This window comes from Plodia interpunctella, chromosome 13 (genome assembly GCF_027563975.2).
Source record: "Plodia interpunctella isolate USDA-ARS_2022_Savannah chromosome 13, ilPloInte3.2, whole genome shotgun sequence".
NCBI classification, from domain to species: Eukaryota; Metazoa; Arthropoda; class Insecta; order Lepidoptera; family Pyralidae; genus Plodia; species Plodia interpunctella.
This window is the reverse complement of record NC_071306.1, coordinates 7,229,722-7,247,851: the sequence shown is the minus strand read 5'-3', so window position 1 is coordinate 7,247,851 and position 18,130 is coordinate 7,229,722. Positions and strand designations below refer to the sequence as shown.

The window sequence follows — 18,130 nt, the reverse complement described above, 5'->3', positions numbered from 1 at the left end:
AAGAAAAATATTATAAAATTTATTAAGTTTCATTCGAATTCATTTGTTGTATTGCACTAAAATGATCCGAAAGTTCAATATTTTCAGATGCATTTCAATTTAAATACAAAATCATAACAACATAAACAACACATACTGACATCATAAAAATGTAGGTACAGACATATATTTCAGATTTTTGTTTTAGTAGCCAATTGTAAATTCTAAGAATTAAATATTCCAATCAATAAATTTTAGGCGCATGTTTAATCTTATCATTCGATAATATATAGTGTTTCGATCCAAAGGTTACTGGATTTAATGTAAAACCAGAATTAACGAGGTAACACCTCATGTCGGTTCTTATCGAATTTTATATATTTTAGGTTAAACTAGACCTATAAATCTTCAAATAACGTATGCTCTTATAAATAAGAAAAATGTAGTAGAAATAATAGCTATATTTTGACGTCCTTACAAATATACATAATTTCGTGTTATTTTTATAATTTACAATTTTTTAAAATTAAGTTATTTTGGCCAGTGCAAGATTGGCAGTATAATTTTTATCCACTGTGGTCAAAACAAAAAGCGCGTACTTTTCAAGCCTTGATGTTTATTTGTTAAACCCCCGACTTTCAATATTCATTTCGCAACAACTTTTGAACGGCTGAACCGATTTTCATGAAACATGGCTAAGAACACTAAATCATTGGGATAAAATAAATTATCTATGACACAAAAACTAATTAAACGAAAATCGGTTCATCCGTTTGGGAGTTACAATGACACAGACAGATACACAAACACTTATAACACCCCTCTTTTTGCGTCGGGGTTAAAAACAACACAGCACAATCATGTTCTGTACAATCATACCATTTTAATGAATACTTCACTTACAAATTGCAGGAAAATGAGACGAAAAGCTACACTCAAAAGTGCCGTATTAGTAGATTAGCCTGGTCCGCGACTGGTTTACTTTGTATCCCTCGTTAGAGGATGAACGGGATACAGGCGCTAAAGATAGCGTGAAACATTCTTTTATGTTAAAAGTAAGAAATTACTGCTCCGAGTGGCCATTTTAATGTGTATACCTGTAAAAACTATTAAGAAGCAACTAAACGATAAAAAACCTTAACTGCTTAGTATACTGTGAACCCGCTTATAAAAACTGAAATGTGAACCCGCTTATAAATACTTATATGGAAATTCTGAAAAACCAAAACCTAACTAAATCATGAATGTAAGTGCTGTGACATATGGGCTTCTATTTAAGTGTTTATGACGCGAAGATTGTTAGATCAAATCCCCCTGTGTGTTCATCACAGTGTCTTTATTGCATAACTGTGACAAAATATCGCAATTTGTTTGACGCGAGCTATGTGAGACAAATAATAAAGGTATAGAATAATACCACCTTGTTGTTATTGTCATTTTTAAACAAGATTTTTTTATACGGTAAACGTTTGTCTAAAACTATCTTTATCTCCTTATCAAATAGTTGGGTATAATAAAAATATGACCAGTTACAATGTCCAGACAAAATAATGTTCATGTCAGAGTAAATAAGTCATATATCATCGTATAAGTATAGTTGTCCATTGCATAATGTATATAGTCACAGTTGACTAAATAGAAAACGGTGATCACTAAATTCCTTTTAGTCTACTGTGATCACATCGTAAGAAAACTGTAATACTTGCTAATAAATTATTTATGTAGTGTGGCACAATCTGTTATTAAAATATATTTTCAACTTTCGTTTAGAACTAACAAAAATTCGTGGTGGCGCTAGTGTGCGCGGAGTATCGTTTTGTTCCCCATTTCTCACAATCGCCAAAAGTTTCACTTCTGTTGTTCAATAATTTAGCGGCATGTGTCAGGGAGGCAATCTGGGTACCGTTGATACAGTATCGTTAGTGGTATAATAGACTCATAACAGTTACAGTGGCGGTGGCCACAGCTCGATGGATTTTAGACAATTTGGTGGCTAGCGAACCAAGGCGCACGGAGCTAAGAAGTTGATGAATATCGTCTCAGAGTATTAGTTGACTTGTATAAATTTATGTCAATACATGATCCAAAATAATGTGCTAAGTATTATTTTCTCCACTCTTTAAATTAGAAGGTATAGGTAGAATAAATAATATACATTATTGTTAAATTGAAAATAAATATAATAGATAGAATCTGCAAAAGGTGATACTAAATTTTTTACGCGTGTGAACATATATTATTGGTACGATACAATGATAACCTTGAATTCAATTCGAAATTTTATTATTTCTGATTTGTTTACGGAATCGTTCGCGTTTCCTTAAGGTTATCTACATAGATAAACGAAATATCTATAACATCTGCATTGTTTTAGAGCGAAACCAGGTTAAGCTTATGCGCTGAAATGATACGCTTACCATCGTAGTTGGAATTATATTACAAACTAGGTTTTGCCAGCGGCTTCGCCCACGTTTATTTGCCTCCGCTCATAGGTAACTTATTATTGTCAATATCTCGTGTTCTAAGCAACGAATCGCAATGAAAGTTATACCAGACTTTAAGTCCATCAAGTACTGTACAGTTAATCTATACAGTACAGACAAAGTCTACTGATAGTTTTATTATTGTACTATAGATTATTAAAATGTGTTATTCAATTGAAGTTCAAAATTAATAATTACAAGATGAATAATAGTGCTAAGAAAAAAGTTTATTGTAAGCATTTAGATGTAGTTTTTATTGTTGCAAAAGTGATAAATTAATACAAAAAAAGAGCGATGCAATCCTGCAATCGAAAGCACTCATCCGATTTTAAATTGGAATTCTTAGCTCCATGTAGCTGTCAGCATTTGGGCAATAACATTGTTAAGGTATGACTGATGCGCCTCACAACACCACAATACTATTAATAAGGCTGAATAAGACAGCATCACACGATACACCGGTAATCTCCGACAAATTACTACTTTTAGGATCGCCTACTTCTGTTTTGGTGTGGATTGTATGAGGATAATTGGGTTCGCGTATCATTAATCATAGATTTTTTAGTGTGTCATGTCAATTTAGGCATTTCGATAGCTTAAAATTTACCTATCTCAATGTTATAAAAACTGTATCTCAATATAATTTATCTAAATCAAAATTAAAATATATATAGTAATAAATAAAACTGTAAACTTTCACCCACAATTTAATGCAAAAATACGCTAAAGCCAAGTCACCTTACGCTCTAGAAACCAAGCACGAATTATTTAATTGGGAAGCACGTTTTTAATCCGAAACAATAGAAAAATAAATGCTCTCCTAAACTTACTGTTCTAATAATAGTCTGTTAGTCCGCTCGTGTGCACTCGCGTAGATACTCATTTAATTCCATTCATTTTTAAGAAAAAGCGATAGAATACATCTTTATTAAACCCAATTTTATAATGAACTAGCTGCGCCCAAGGTTTCGCTCCCATGGAAATTCCGGGATAAAAAGTACCTTACTTCAATAGATCATATTTTACCCTTGCACCAAATTTCATATAAGATACATAGATTTTTTTTTGTAAATATAATTACAAAAAAAATGTATTAATTTTTATTTTTTAAAATATAATTTATACTTAATTTTTTTTTTGTAAATATAATTACAAAAAAAAAATCAGCAACAACATTTCAGAAGTGAGAGTACTTACCATATATTAGGAACACAAAATCATTTCCGTAACATAAAAAATTAAAATATTACTGGCCACTTCATAAACAATACTAGCTCTTTAAATTACTAAGTAGATTGTTTTCGTACAGGCATTGTCTTGGAGCCCTGTGTTTTTGCCGTAATAAGTGCTGGCTGGTAAGTCACCCTTCAAGACCGGATGCGCAGCCCTACCAACCGATGATTTGTTCGGGTCGCTGCTTCGATGGCCGCACAAGTCATTTTTTGTCAACTAACCACATGTCTAACGATACTCTTTATTGTACGTCGTAATAATGTTTTCTACTATCGTGAATTGTGTCTTGTCTGTTTGTGCGTTTACGTTCTTTATTTATTGGTAAACGATTACCCAAAAAAGGCGTGTTTGGTTTTCAGATATCATTTTTGTAATATAAGATGGATGGTAAAAAAGGACCGGGTTTCGTGAAAAGAAAGTGGGGAAGTTTTTGCCCAGCAGTGGGATAGATAAAGCTATTTTAAAAAAGATATTCACTTTTGCTTTGAAGATCCCTAAATTATCTCATGATCTTAAAGTTATCAAATCTATAGTAACATCATCACGAATGTACTAACGCAATGTAATTTCGCAATACACCCAACCGGAACTCGAGAGCATCAATAAAAATCATGGCAGAGCAGCAGCCAAGTCAAGAAAAAACGAGTACACCCGCTAGGCGCGGCTAGTTTCTAGTAAAAACCGACCGCGGTGACCTGAGGCGATCCACTCGGGTGCGCCTAGCCGATTGAAACCGATCACCTTCATATGGATACGGCATATTTCTGTGCACAGACTATTGAAAATGATTAGAAAGCAACTTATGCCCGCTTCTATATTTACGTCTATTTCTATGTTTATAAACTGTTTGTCCAGATCGTTTGCTGTGTTTGTCATGTTTTTAATTGGAACAATGTAATTTAATAAATAAATAAATAAACCGGAGATAATAACATTAACCTGAAAGCTGACTGGTGCAACTCACGCTTATGAAAAACTTAACTTATGCAGAAAATAGCAATAAATAGATAAAAGTGTTCATTATTTTTATTTCTTCCTCAATGCCGCATCGTCTCTATTAGCCATGAAGGGTCACTCTAATGAGCATCGCATTATAAAGCCAATGTACATAATTGGTGTTCGGCACGCGTCGGCCACGCGACTGCCCGAGCGCTGACTGATGACTGCCTCAGCTTTTTGCCACCAGAGGGCGTCTTTCCAACGTTTTTCGTACGGAAGTCGTTTAATATTCATGAGAAACCCGTGGTAATGGTTTTACTAGCTAATAATTATTAGTTTGTAATAGTTGAATATAATTGTAATTAGTTTTGCTGAATAAGATTCAGATTCAGATGTATTTGTTGCAAATTCTTGTTGCACATTATAAAGGTTTTACTCAACCCGTATAGCAAAAAATATATATATAGATATATTTGTGGTAAAGATAAACATATAAATCAAGGCAAAAAAGAGTTTTTTAAGTTATAAATCAAGTAATTTAAAAAGTTAGTCATAAGTTATTTCATGCTGATAATAACTGCAGTAACTGTGATTTTTGATCACAATTACTCTCGCAGTTTTGTCAAAAATATATTCACATTAGCTAAATTTTCGTTGAAAATACCCGAGTGCCTTCGGAGGAGTAAATTCCAACAAGAAACCGTGATTATTTATGTTAAGGGTGACAACATGCATTTCGAAATTGAGATCCGCCATTATAAATGAGCGCGAGACAGGGCCTCGGACTCGGAAGCGCTTACTTCATTGTGATCAATTTTCAGGAACGCAGCCGTCGTTATATTCAAGTGTTCCACGTGTAGAGTGACCACACCATCATCATTATCAGAATTTAAGAGCTGAGCTCTTGTCGGTGAAGTCCCTATCATTTGTTTTTTTTTTCCATTGTAAATTATTTCAAGTCATACAATACAACACGCTTATTTTTTCCTTGACATGTTTATAGCTTCTTGGTTTTCATGTACCTACCTTTTCTACCTTTTCTTCCATAAACCTTTCCTTTAATGAAATTCTCAAAAATGTCGACACTTCACTTTTCTTACTTTATCTGATGTCTTTTATGTTCTTGAAAACAGTCATGATCATAGGTGAATTTCTGTGATTGCTTGGTAACAAATCTGTATTTTTTTTTTATCATTGCAAATATTTGTATCATTTTACTTTTATACATATTTTATAACACTACCATACTTAAAAATTGATACATCAAGCGTAAAAATAAAACGAAGGAACGAATTGTATTTTTTCAATGATAATTGTTTTTTAACCAAAAAAAATAAAGCTAGAAATTCAAGCTCGAAATAAATATTTCCTATATTTAATTGTAACATAGTCACCCTACAACATAGTAAGTGCTGAGTCGTCCAATTACTGGGTGTGAAGGGTATAGGGTTGATAATAATTGAATGTATGGTTTATGGCTGCAGGCTGGCCATTCCCGAACGTGGCCAATAAAGCTGGCTACATTTATAATATACAATACACCAGTGGTTCTCAAACTAGCAACGAATTAAAATTTATACATCCACCTGAACCTTGCCAAAATTTTTTGAACTTATGCAATCTTCTTTGCGGATATCTCTTAGAATTAGTTCGTGTGTTTGTTATTCTAATGTTCCTTGGACTTGGTTGGATGTTAAGAGCGATCGAGTGTTATACTTTTTCTAGACTTCTTCTATCGAATTGTATTCTTCGTGACTGAGTGTCGTGGTTATTACGTGAAATTAATACGTACACATCTCAGTCACTAACCATAAAGCGGAGCGCAAGTTTCCTCACGATTTTTACTTTCACTAGAAGTGGTGATCGATAAAACTAACTTACTTGAATTTGTTTATCAGGATTTGAATCTGGGACCTTTCGGTTTACTAATTACCTAAATAACACTTGAAAGATATGCCAACCTCGAATCCACAGTTACTCTTTTCAGCGTATTTTGTTTTTCTGGGGTTTTCTACATCATTTTGACATTAGCTGACTCCATTTATCATCTGTGTAATTCAACACATGTCCAGTCCATTGCCGTATAAGACGGGGAATGTAATTTTTCTCAAATACCTATTTATTCCGTGGCTCCTTTTCTTTGCCCTTTACCATGTTTGGAACCACTGGCTGACTATTCCTGGCGGAGGTTATGGCTACTATTCTAGATTGTTAGAAAGTAGTGTTATGATATTGGGTGGTTTATTGCATTGATATCTAAGGAGGTCGCTGCAAATAGTTATAATAGATTTTTGAAATTGTATTGTGCTATATGATATATACGTACTGTTATATAAATAAACAATTTTACTAATATGGCTACATACTAACATTCTCGTCTCTTATGTAAACAGATATCTTCAAATGGAGAAACACCCATCTTCTCCACGGATAAAATGTTACTAACTACATTAACCGATTCAGGTGAATGTAATTAGTTACCAATTAATTATAAACCACATTGAAAATTGTTCCTAAATTTTAATAAAAACTTAACTATCTACTGTAGAGATATTGTCTCTATTGTCTTTTTTTTTCATAAATAAACCCGCTATTAATAACAACAGCCACTAACATCATAAAATTATCAAGATCATAAAATTATAATATCGTCCATTGGCACACGGCAACGCATTATGAACGCGTTCAATTCCTTGTACAATCCTTTATTTGCAATATTCAATATTTATCTCTCAATCGAGGATATTGCATTAAAAGTTGCCATTTATGACCTGGGCATAATAGAAGTGTATCTTATAAGGAGCCGGTCGGTCGGCAGGTGCCACCGAGGGTTCACTTGGGTTCAGATACCGCCCCCCCTCGCTGCCCTCCCCGGCTGCCCTCCCCAGCATCCGTGCAAACCTGTTCCTCTAATAATATAACGTAGAAATGAAAGATTAATGAGAGCAACCAGCGCACGCCTCTTTCTCTCGGCGACTAGGGTTGTGACTAGTCGATATAATGTTGCAATTTCAAAATTAGGAGGTTTTACCGCATCGTGTCAGTGTCCGAATTTGAATTCATAACCCTTAATAATATTTAATTTAACCCCTGTTTCATTAAATAACATTATTGTTGTAATATTGTATGTGTAATGTGTAATACTTTTGACAAGTCCGAGACAAATTTCTAATAGTAAAATTTAAAATTTCTACAGGCACAGCGCTTAAAGTTTTCTGAAATCATTGAAAATGCACCACTGTTGTCGAAGCATAAGTGTAGCATAGTAATCATAAGCAGAATAACATGAGGTGCGGTTGTCTCTGTACGTAAAGAATCAAATTTTCACGAAGCATATTTTCTTTTTGACCTGAGTGCCGCAAAGATAGACGCTGACCTCATCTAATTGTTTCAAGAATTACCAGCCTTTGCCATTAACTGAGTCGGGTGGAAAAGTAAAGGGAAGACCTACGTACAGCACGGACACGGTCACCTAAAGGTTGTTTTTTTAGGGTTTATTTATCGATACTATTTGCAACACTCGAGCCGCAATGAAGACCGCCCGGATAAAATATTGGTCTCGTGCTCACCAGTAGCCGCAATATATCGACGACACTGCCTGACGCTACACACGCATGACGCATTCGACGTCAACTACGAAATTTCCTGAGTTTTCTTTATGATGTGGCCCTATGGGAATATAATGTTATTTTCCATAGGTCCAATAATCTGTTTGTACAACGATTCAACCCGGACAAACTGCTTCTGTTAAAGTAGGTATACGGGGTATTTTTACACTACACTAATTTTGTGGGCAGAGACAAAAAAAAATACAAAAATTTATTTGCCTCCCATACGAAATTTTTCGTACTTCTTTCACTGTTTATTTCATTCGGAAGATGTTATATTATGTATTGAGCTGTTTGTGAAGTGAACTGAATAAATATTTACCCTGTTTGCGAGACAAAATATCTATAAATGGTTTGGCCAGGGTTACTTAATAATGTTTTAAAATTCTATTTTCAACTTATAGTACAGTCAACAGCACACAAACACCACCAAGGGCATCTAGGGACAAAGATATGACTCTGGCGGGTCTACAATAAACCTGACCAAATTCATTGCAAATCTATTCCTACACCGCGGCATAAAGATCCATGCACGGTAACTTCACATGAGTTCGACTGTACATGAGAATAAGAAAAAAAGAAATACGCCACAATGATGTTTGAATTTGTGATAAATGTAATTATAGGTACAGGTAATTAGAAAAATACATTTAATATCAGTTTATACCTTTTCGGTCAGTCCAAGACTAATCCTTAACAACCTTTAGCATTATCATTGCAATCTAGATCACAGGCAATGATTGAGTTCTACCGACAAGCTTGAAGCTGATTCGTGCAACTTTAATTGGTAGTTGGACAATCGGCCATTGTGGACACACGCTGGGCCCGTGTCGTTTGTCCCCTGGACTAGATATTGATCTCTCTCTTCTCTAAATGAACCGTACGTAAAGCGATAAGTTATGTGGTTTCGAATACAATACAGCCTACTACTGACCCTGGCAATGTGGCAAAATTAAATGTAGCATAGTAAGCGTTTGTCCTACAGGAATAACTCTTAGAACTTATTACTACCTACTTGCAGACACAAATAAGTATCTGTCGGGTTATCGGGTTTGTCTTTGAGTATGCCAATTACAGACCCAACTGTCAAGCCTGTGGTTTTACTATATTTTCCATTACTTTTCACTTTTTACATCGCTACACCTTTGTTAAAAGAAAAGTACAATGATTTAAATGGATATGAAATAAATTTAATTTCATGTAATTCAATAAAAATAATAATTAAAATTTATTCACAATCACCACCTTGGACATACCCGGCTCAAAGGTTCCCATCACACTGGCCACATGTCCACACTGAGGCAATCCTTGGAACCAACCAACCAGAGTGAATGTCAAAACTTTATTTCGTTCTTTTTATTTTTTCAACATAGTTATGGTTTCTACCTGAAGAAACTATGTTTTTTCATCAGCGGCTAGCGGTCATCGGCCCACACGCTCTCTTTCCCCCGACCTACCCTCCTAACAGTAAGATCTTGCGTGCCTCATAATTGCACATTACCATAGATGTAAAAAATAAGATGCACACGACCGCACGTGCGCTCAACCGACATGAAGATTGATATGTAATGTAAAGTAACAGCGCATCTAGATTTTTTATGATTCATCTTCACTGTTAAATTCTTGCGGAAATATTTAGCTCTTGATAAAAACGTTATTGATGTACTAACTTAACTTGTTACATAGTTTTTGGGGAAAATGTTTGTTTAGTGATTAGCAGGACCTACTAAATGAATTTCTTCATTTGAAAGTCATAAATAAAACCGATAAAAACGATTGTAAAGATATGAAATATTTTTGAATACTGTGTCTTAAACGCAAGAAATAGAAAATAAAGCAAAATTGTAAAAAAAAAACTTAATTTCTCAAAATTTCGCATACATAGTTGGAAGTACGGGGAAGGACATAATATAGAATCCTGACCATTCTTCCCAGAAAAATATACTATTCCCGTAAGAAATTTACAAGGTTAAATCCGCGTCAAAGCCAGACGCATAAAAGCAAAACCCTTACAGGAAACCATTAGTATCTAGCAAAATGAGCAGAGCGAACAAATTAGCAATTAGCATGCACTCTATTGTTAACAAAAATTTTAAGCCCGACCTCAACACTCCATGATCTTGGACAATAAACAAAAGTGCAGATAGCGCTATGGGTGTACCATTGTCTTTAACTAGTGATACCATTTCACCTGCCTTATCTAGATGCAGTAGAAGAGGCACACGCCGCCATTGATTGTAACGCCTAGTTCACATTAAGATCTTCATTTCGAGTATATTTTACGATCAGCAGGCCTAGCATTATCTTTAGAAGAACGATTCAAATGCAGCGCAGTTTATTTCCTACAACCTAAAATGAATCGCATTCATGTTAAAAATTAAATTTGCGATCCAGATCAGTTTAGGTCGTAAAGTGAACCGCGTTAAATGATGATGGTAAGCCCCCAGGCTTTTGTAATATTTTCTATGTGACATGTATTTTTTTTACCTATAATTACCACGCAGGTAAACAAGCATGCGACCCACCTAATGATAAGTGGTCACCACACCCCATCAACGCCTGCAACACTAGGGGTGTCACGTAGGTAGGTTTCAGGTTATATCTTTTTTAGCAGCAGAGACACAGACAACAGATATCTATATTTTTTTCTGCCGCTTAGAGATCTAATGTACGCCGTGTCTGTCTATCTTTTCGCTGAAAACTGCACGGATTTTCATGCGGTTTTCACCAATAGATAGTGTGATTCCTGAGGAAGGTTTATTTTTCTAATTTATTATGTTTTTACCCAAGCGAAGCCGAACGGGCCTATAATGATAAATACAATACTATGAATGATATGGTATAGATTAAACATAATTCTGTTTTCTGAAGTCATCACCCTGCCTCACAATAATTACTTGCTACTGTGTTTTTTTTTTATTTTATGTCGACTAGTCTGAAACCGGCTTAATTGCTGAGTAGTCACGCTTTCTTGTTCATATGTCTGCTATGACTTATAACACCTCGAGTATCTGGTGCGCGATTCAAATGGAGATGCTATCTCTTCGACTACAATCACTTCGTGTGTGTTACCAGTAGCGCCATCTTGTGATGTCGCGGTGTAAGTTAGCCAATCTACGTTTAAATTTTTCAGGATAAAAGCAACGAGTACATTACGTAAATGTATAAAAATCCCACTTGGCCTTATCATTCCCATGCTTATGTAATATTTAATTTACTATATAATATATATTTTTTTATAAAACACACATTTAATTAAAGTTTTTCACACATTTAACTTCAAAGACTCATTAGTCTTTGAAGAATGGAATTTATAGAGCCAAAAGAAGCTTGTTTATATATTTTTTAATTTTGATCTTTCTGTCTCTTTGTACAACGCCAGACCAGGTTGTGCATTATAATTTGTGATTGTATTATTTTTATACAATAATTTGCGATATATTTTAATTTTAATCAATTAAACCATGAACCGTGAAAGAATTAATTTAAATATTTCAATTTTATATAATGGGAAGGGCTTCCCATCTGGCCGAAAGAAAAGAAAAAGTAGGAAAGCGTACTCTGGCTGCGGAAGTAACCGGAAAAACTCTCTCTCTCTCTCATCTGAGCGATGAGAGAGATAGTGAAAAAAGCTGGTATATTTTTAGGCGGTCAGATAAAAGATTGTGGATGTGAGAAGAATACTTCTTGAATTGGACGAATGAGTCATCGCTATGATGTTATCGCATCAAAATATTATCGCAAGTTTAAAGTGATAGTAATGTCAGCGGCCGCCATGCCTGCTCGGGAAGGAAGTGGGCAATTTTACAGAATTTTATGTGAAAAACTGGCTTTTGAAACTTCAGTCATACTTTTAGTCCAATTAAGATATCGATATGTCAATTTTGCTCCTTTGTTTGTTTGAAGAAAACTATTTATTCACGTATGCTCTACTAATGTTCTGTATATATATATGTAATAATTCAACTGGATTCGTGAATAAATTTTGCGCTTGCGCTGATTAACGCTATCTTTCGGAAGCGCTGCATTCGCTAGATTTATTCATTCATTAAGAAAAGCCTTTGAGTATTAAACAAACACGAGTGGCCGCACATCGGCGTAATACGTAATTAAATTAATCAATTCGGCCAAACTGTCGTAGGAGCAAGGGTTCGATTGCCGCTCGATTCCAAGATTTTTTCATGTAGTTTTTATTTTCAATAGTTTATTTAAAAACAACATAGTTGAAATTCAGTTTTTCAATTGAGTCATCGTCTTGCACTGGCCTCTCCGGTTGTTTTAATACTCAAGGAGAAAAGCAGTCTTTATCCGAGTCTATCCGATAGGCTAATTGAGAGGATTGATTAAGAGGTTGGGAACTGGATATGCGAACCTTAAGAGGAACAAAGAAAGTATTAAATAAATTTCAGTACGCAAGTATGTACACATCACACAGATAGAGTTAGCTTCAAAGTAATTTCGAGACTTGTGTTGTGGGATTAAATTAACTCAACGATATTACACTCTACCTACTCGTAATACATAAATGAGGGTGGATAGATTTTGGCATGACCGATTTAATTGTTTGGCGATATAACATCTTATATATAATATATTTTATCCCGAAAAATACTCCTGACTTACTTGAAATTTGGTATAAAGTACTTTGGCATAACATCGTCATCACCTCATCATCATCGAAATCAGAGTTAGCAGCGATACACTCGATAAGAAATAAATATGACTACTACATGCCAGTACCGTTATTTACTACGGTCCTGGTATGTACTCGTAGTAGTAAATAACAATAAATTGATGAAGTCTTCACTCTCCTTTCAATAGATGAAATAAACACAAGTTTGTTGTCAAAATTAAATCAACAAAGCGACTTGTCTTGGTCATGGTTGGCGGATTAAGATGTATGGGGTTCGAAACAATATATCTCCCTGTTAAGACATTAATTGTAAATTAGTTCCTTTATATTCTAATTTTCATTGAGTTTCAACGAATTAATCAAAGCGTTTTTGTATAATGTGGGTAGATGGATTTAATTGTATTTTCCCAATTTTGAAAATTTGTTTTGTAATCTTGTACATAGAATTTATATACTTATACATTATTATCTGATTCCGATGGGGGTACGCAGAAACTAGGGATAGGGTCCTCATAGAATTTGTTTTAAAAACGTATTCCCTATATTAATGGGATATCCAATGGGAGGGGTATTTTAATACACAACTAGGTAATTTATCTAGATGCCAATAGTGTATTGCGAGAACATAAGTTATGTCCAACAAAATTTTGTTATATTTATGTATATTTGCAGGTTTGTAAATCTTAGCTCCCTCACACCTACCAGCTGCGGTCCTTTTTCCAAAGACCCAGCGCTAAAATAGGTACTTAGTTAATCATACTGAGTAGACATTAAAAAAGATTTTACAATAACATTTTGAGATCTTAATGCGTTCAATGCGTGACGAAAAAAACATGCCCATGCAGTAAACCGTTAAGGTCATGCTTATCATAATAACACATTGTCAATTAACAAATTAAACGTGTATACAAAATTTCAGCTCAATGTGGTAAATATATCTGCTTCAAAATTGAGTTACAAGATTCCATCCGAACACACATAAATTGCAAGTTGAATAAAAACTTGTAAAAAAGCTATGAGCAACACTCACTCACCTTTCAGCTTATTCTGGCATCTGAGTTGATCAATAATATCCGTCAAACAGTTCTTCCTATTGACCACTGCCTTCACTTCATCACCATCATCTGGTTCCACTTTCATCATCAATTTATCACTTGTCACTTCTAGATCATCACTGCACTTCCCTTTGGGTGACTGAGAATCTTCAGTGGATTCCATTTTTGCACTTATAACAATTATAACCTGTTGGTGTTCAATTTTCATTTCATTCAATATGATACTTATTGAAACCTATTGGAAGTTTATTAGCCTAATTTCCTACTTAGTTATCCTAATAATATGTTTACCACGTTTCAGTGGGTTCTTTCTTTATGATTTGTCAAGTGTATTCGCATTTGTTTCATATTACTCTATTAGGCACGATTCCTTTCATATGACCAGGTATTTGTTAGTATTCATGCTGTCCTAGACTCGCTGTAAAAAGTTAATAAGTTATAATGGACAATTTTTTTTTATTCTTCAAAAAAATAGGAACTTCTGATTTTTATGCGTTTATACTTTAATATGATAAATTCAATTTCAAACAGGCAAAATAAATTCAATTTCAAAGCTACTCAAATACTAATGTCAAACATCATTAAGTTGCGGCTAGGAGTATACATAATATATTATAGTATTATATATATATATATATATATATATATATATATATATATATATATATATATATAGTATATCTAAATAAAGAATCACAAATATGTACATATCTAGGTATTAAACTTCAAAAATTGCATTTAGAATTGTAGGTAGATTAATAAATACAAAAATATATATAAAATATACGATTGCAGCAATAGGTGATCGGCTTCAAACAAACAAAGATAACATTACTCATACCGGAATATACAATTTCATACAATCTACAATTTAGATCGATCATCAAAATGGATGAACGTGGAAAAATAACAAGTTTATGCTTTTATGCTCTATTGAATGTATAACCTGTGACCACACAAACAGTCATACTTATGACGCAACAGAAGATTATAAATTGAAACTGAAATAATGTTGCATTCATTGCGTTCATGTTGACAAGGCTAATATAGTTCATATACATATTAGTTCTTACGATTTTCTACCTTAAGCTTATTGCGGAGAAGTTCACAATTGGAACAGCAAAATTTTGATGCAAAGCCTAAAATACTTTAAAAATTATGGAAACACTGCTTAGCTTAATATTTTCAAACACTGAAAATGTGTAATTAAAAACAAAAGAATGCGAAATTTTAAAATAACACTGGCAACTTTTATAGTATTCTAAATTGAAAATTTCGTACACAAAAAAAGAAAATATCGGTTACCTAAAAGCCACAGGTACGGTGACGCCGTGTTATTATCGGAGTCGACTGATAACTGAGGTGTCAGGTCAAACGAGCAAGTGGGGCGGTACCTACGTGTACTGATAACGAACGATAGCGGGCTCTTAACCTTCTGAGTGGCACGCCGCGGTGACATCGCCTGAAGAACTCACGACTTGCATTTAATATTTGTAGTTTACACTATCTAATGTAATGTATTCCGACGATTCTCATAACCATTTCTAAAATTTGTATAACAATGTATCGTTGATTGTTTGTTTCGAATAAAGGCCATAAAATAAATTGTACAATTATCTGTAATTGATAATTATATAAATTCACTACTTGCAAAATTTTAACATAACTACATTTGATTTGATGACTACTTTCTATTTATAATATCCTCCTCAATAAATAAGGGGATTTTCGAAAAATTATTGATAATTATGTACATTTAGGAAATAGTTCAGACCGTATATTAAAATTCATATTTTTTATTTCTCTATATAAACTACACATCGATATTTAATAATGTTGCGTATAGGTAAGCCACAGGAGTCAGTATCTGTGGTGTGTTAAGTCCCAATGAAACATTAAAACGTTCAATAGCAGATAAATACATCCACTGTCATCATCAGACAGTATCCCAATTTTTGCCCTCGTAAAGAAAATATGATCTGACCACCGTCAATGAACACAACGTTAGACATTTTTCTTACGTTTGTAACCATATCTATCTAGAACAAAACCAACGGTCACGTCACTAGACTCGAATACTAAAAATTTACAAAAATGATTTACTTAAACCTACGATAAGAAGTAGAGCTACACGAATTTATTCTTAGTACTTATTCATTTCTGCGACCGGTCACAACCCGATAAGATATCATATCGCACGCTGAACGCGAGGAAAATCTGCTGATAAAATTTGTCTGACTCGGTGCGTTAAGGTCAATTTGAACAATTGATTGAACTGTACACCAAGTCAAATGTTTACCCAGATGCCACCTGTGAAGGTCTGATATAGAAAATACTAGCTGCGCCCCGAGGCTTCGGTCCCGTGGGAATTTATTCCAGGTTATATTTTATCCGTGTACTAAATTTCAAAACAATCGGTCCAGTAAATTTTGCTTGAAAGAGACTATTGTATTATTGTATTGCCAGTAAATTTTGCTTGAAAGAGTAACAAACTAAATATATACATACATACAACCTTACAAAATTTCGCATTCTGTAATATTAATAGGATTTCACTTACACTCTGACTCTGACGGCAATGATCAGGGTATACTTTTTGCTGCATTTTCAGCCAATGTTGTATGTCCCTTGATCGTTTCGTATGACATTCGCACGAGTGGATGAATAAAGAGTGGGCCTTATAGATCAACATAAATAATAAAACAGGTTGTACTCCGTGAGTGCGGTAGAAGTGAAAATTTAAACACTAACGTTGTGCATTTGTGACATCTTTCGAATTTTCGGGTCCTGACGCGAGCTTAACATTTTTTACCCATCACAAAAAGTGCACAAAGCCGCCGCTAAAGAAGTTTTCACTTAAAAATAATAATTAGCGATCTATTCTAGGACGGGCCACACGCCACATAAATAAGAATATCCAGGCTAACCTGCTAACTTGGTTAACGAATGTCGAATACTGGCGAAAGTGTTAAATAAGTTTGTCGTTGACTATTTATAATAATAATAATAATGAGCTAAGTATGGTGGCCAGCAGACTGGACTGTGTGTACATCGGTCGCTGCTGTGCAGTCTCCCATGAAACTAGAGCAGTGACTGGTGGAGATTCCATGTAGGTTGTGTGTGTGATTTGTATTACTAAACGTAGGTAAGATCTCATTGTTACTAACAAAACGGACTAAGAATAAATGAAATTATTTGTTAATACCTTGTAACGTCCTTGTGGATGTTATATTCAAAGATGCAGAGTGTCATAAGAAAGTAGTGTCGAGACGATGACGTCATAGCCTGTAACATTTGGCCGGCACCTGTGCCTGCGCGGTCTAATTTCAGACGAGGTCGTGACCCGAGCGCCGCCGTTGTCGTCACTTGTTGTCGACGCTGTACACTGCTCCATACATTCTTTGTTTCGAGTTCCATACCCAAAGGGTAAAACGGGTCCCTATTACTAAGACTCCGCTGTCCGTCTGTCTGTCCATCTGTCACTAGGCATACATCAACCGTCATAGTTATACAGTTACAATTTTCACAGAATGAGATGTATTTCGGTTGCCGTTCTATTTTATTTTGTTCGGAAAACATTCAGTCAAAATTATTCATGCATAAATGTAGCATAAATGCTTATTTTCTATAAAACTAGACTGCTAAGAAATTATACTCATAATATTTATCTTAAAGCTACAAACTAATAGCAACTGGCTTCGAGGGCTGTGCCTTTGCCTTGGTCCTAAGAGTCCCCTCATCTGTACCATATCTCTCTGTTACTTGTACCGCTTGTATTCCTGACTGTGATGCAACGAAACCGCGGGTGCGCTTTCTCTATAGTGCAGGGGCTGCGATGCACTGGGCGCCGATTATTAGAGGGCGCCGAAAAGCCACTGGCAACCTTGTTTTAGGCGATCCTCACATTTTGATCGCACAAGGTTGCTACATGGACCAGATCTGCCCCTGTCTATGAATTCAGTCGAAATCATAACTCGCAACCCAAACGCCTGCGAGTATACTTGATGCTGATATTAAACATTGCTCTGAATTTTAATTAGGTGTTATTGATAGTACCTTATTTTTTCTCATCTGAGCGGTTTCCCGTTATCTTCCTCAGCCGTTGAACATCGGAGCCCAGGATGCGCAGGTGCCTAGTATGCAACAATTTGGAAAGAAACAACGAGATGTGGTACAGATGTACCTCATGTGGGCTCACTC

The 18,130-nt window shown here is 34.8% G+C and overlaps 1 protein-coding gene across 1 annotated transcript in view; it reads right to left on the bottom strand.

The window, feature by feature from the left end:
- Positions 1-15,337, bottom strand: part of LOC128675066 (ataxin-2-like) — a 213,729-nt gene extending 198,392 nt beyond the window's left edge. Inside the window, exons 1-2 of the mRNA XM_053754176.2 lie at positions 15,236-15,337; positions 13,910-14,117 (exon numbers count right to left, since the gene is read on the bottom strand). Of these exons, the coding sequence (XP_053610151.1) occupies positions 13,910-14,093 (184 nt within the window). The 5' untranslated portion in view covers positions 14,094-14,117; positions 15,236-15,337. The remainder of the gene's footprint in view (positions 1-13,909; positions 14,118-15,235) is intronic.
- Between the last annotated feature and the right edge of the window lie 2,793 nt (positions 15,338-18,130).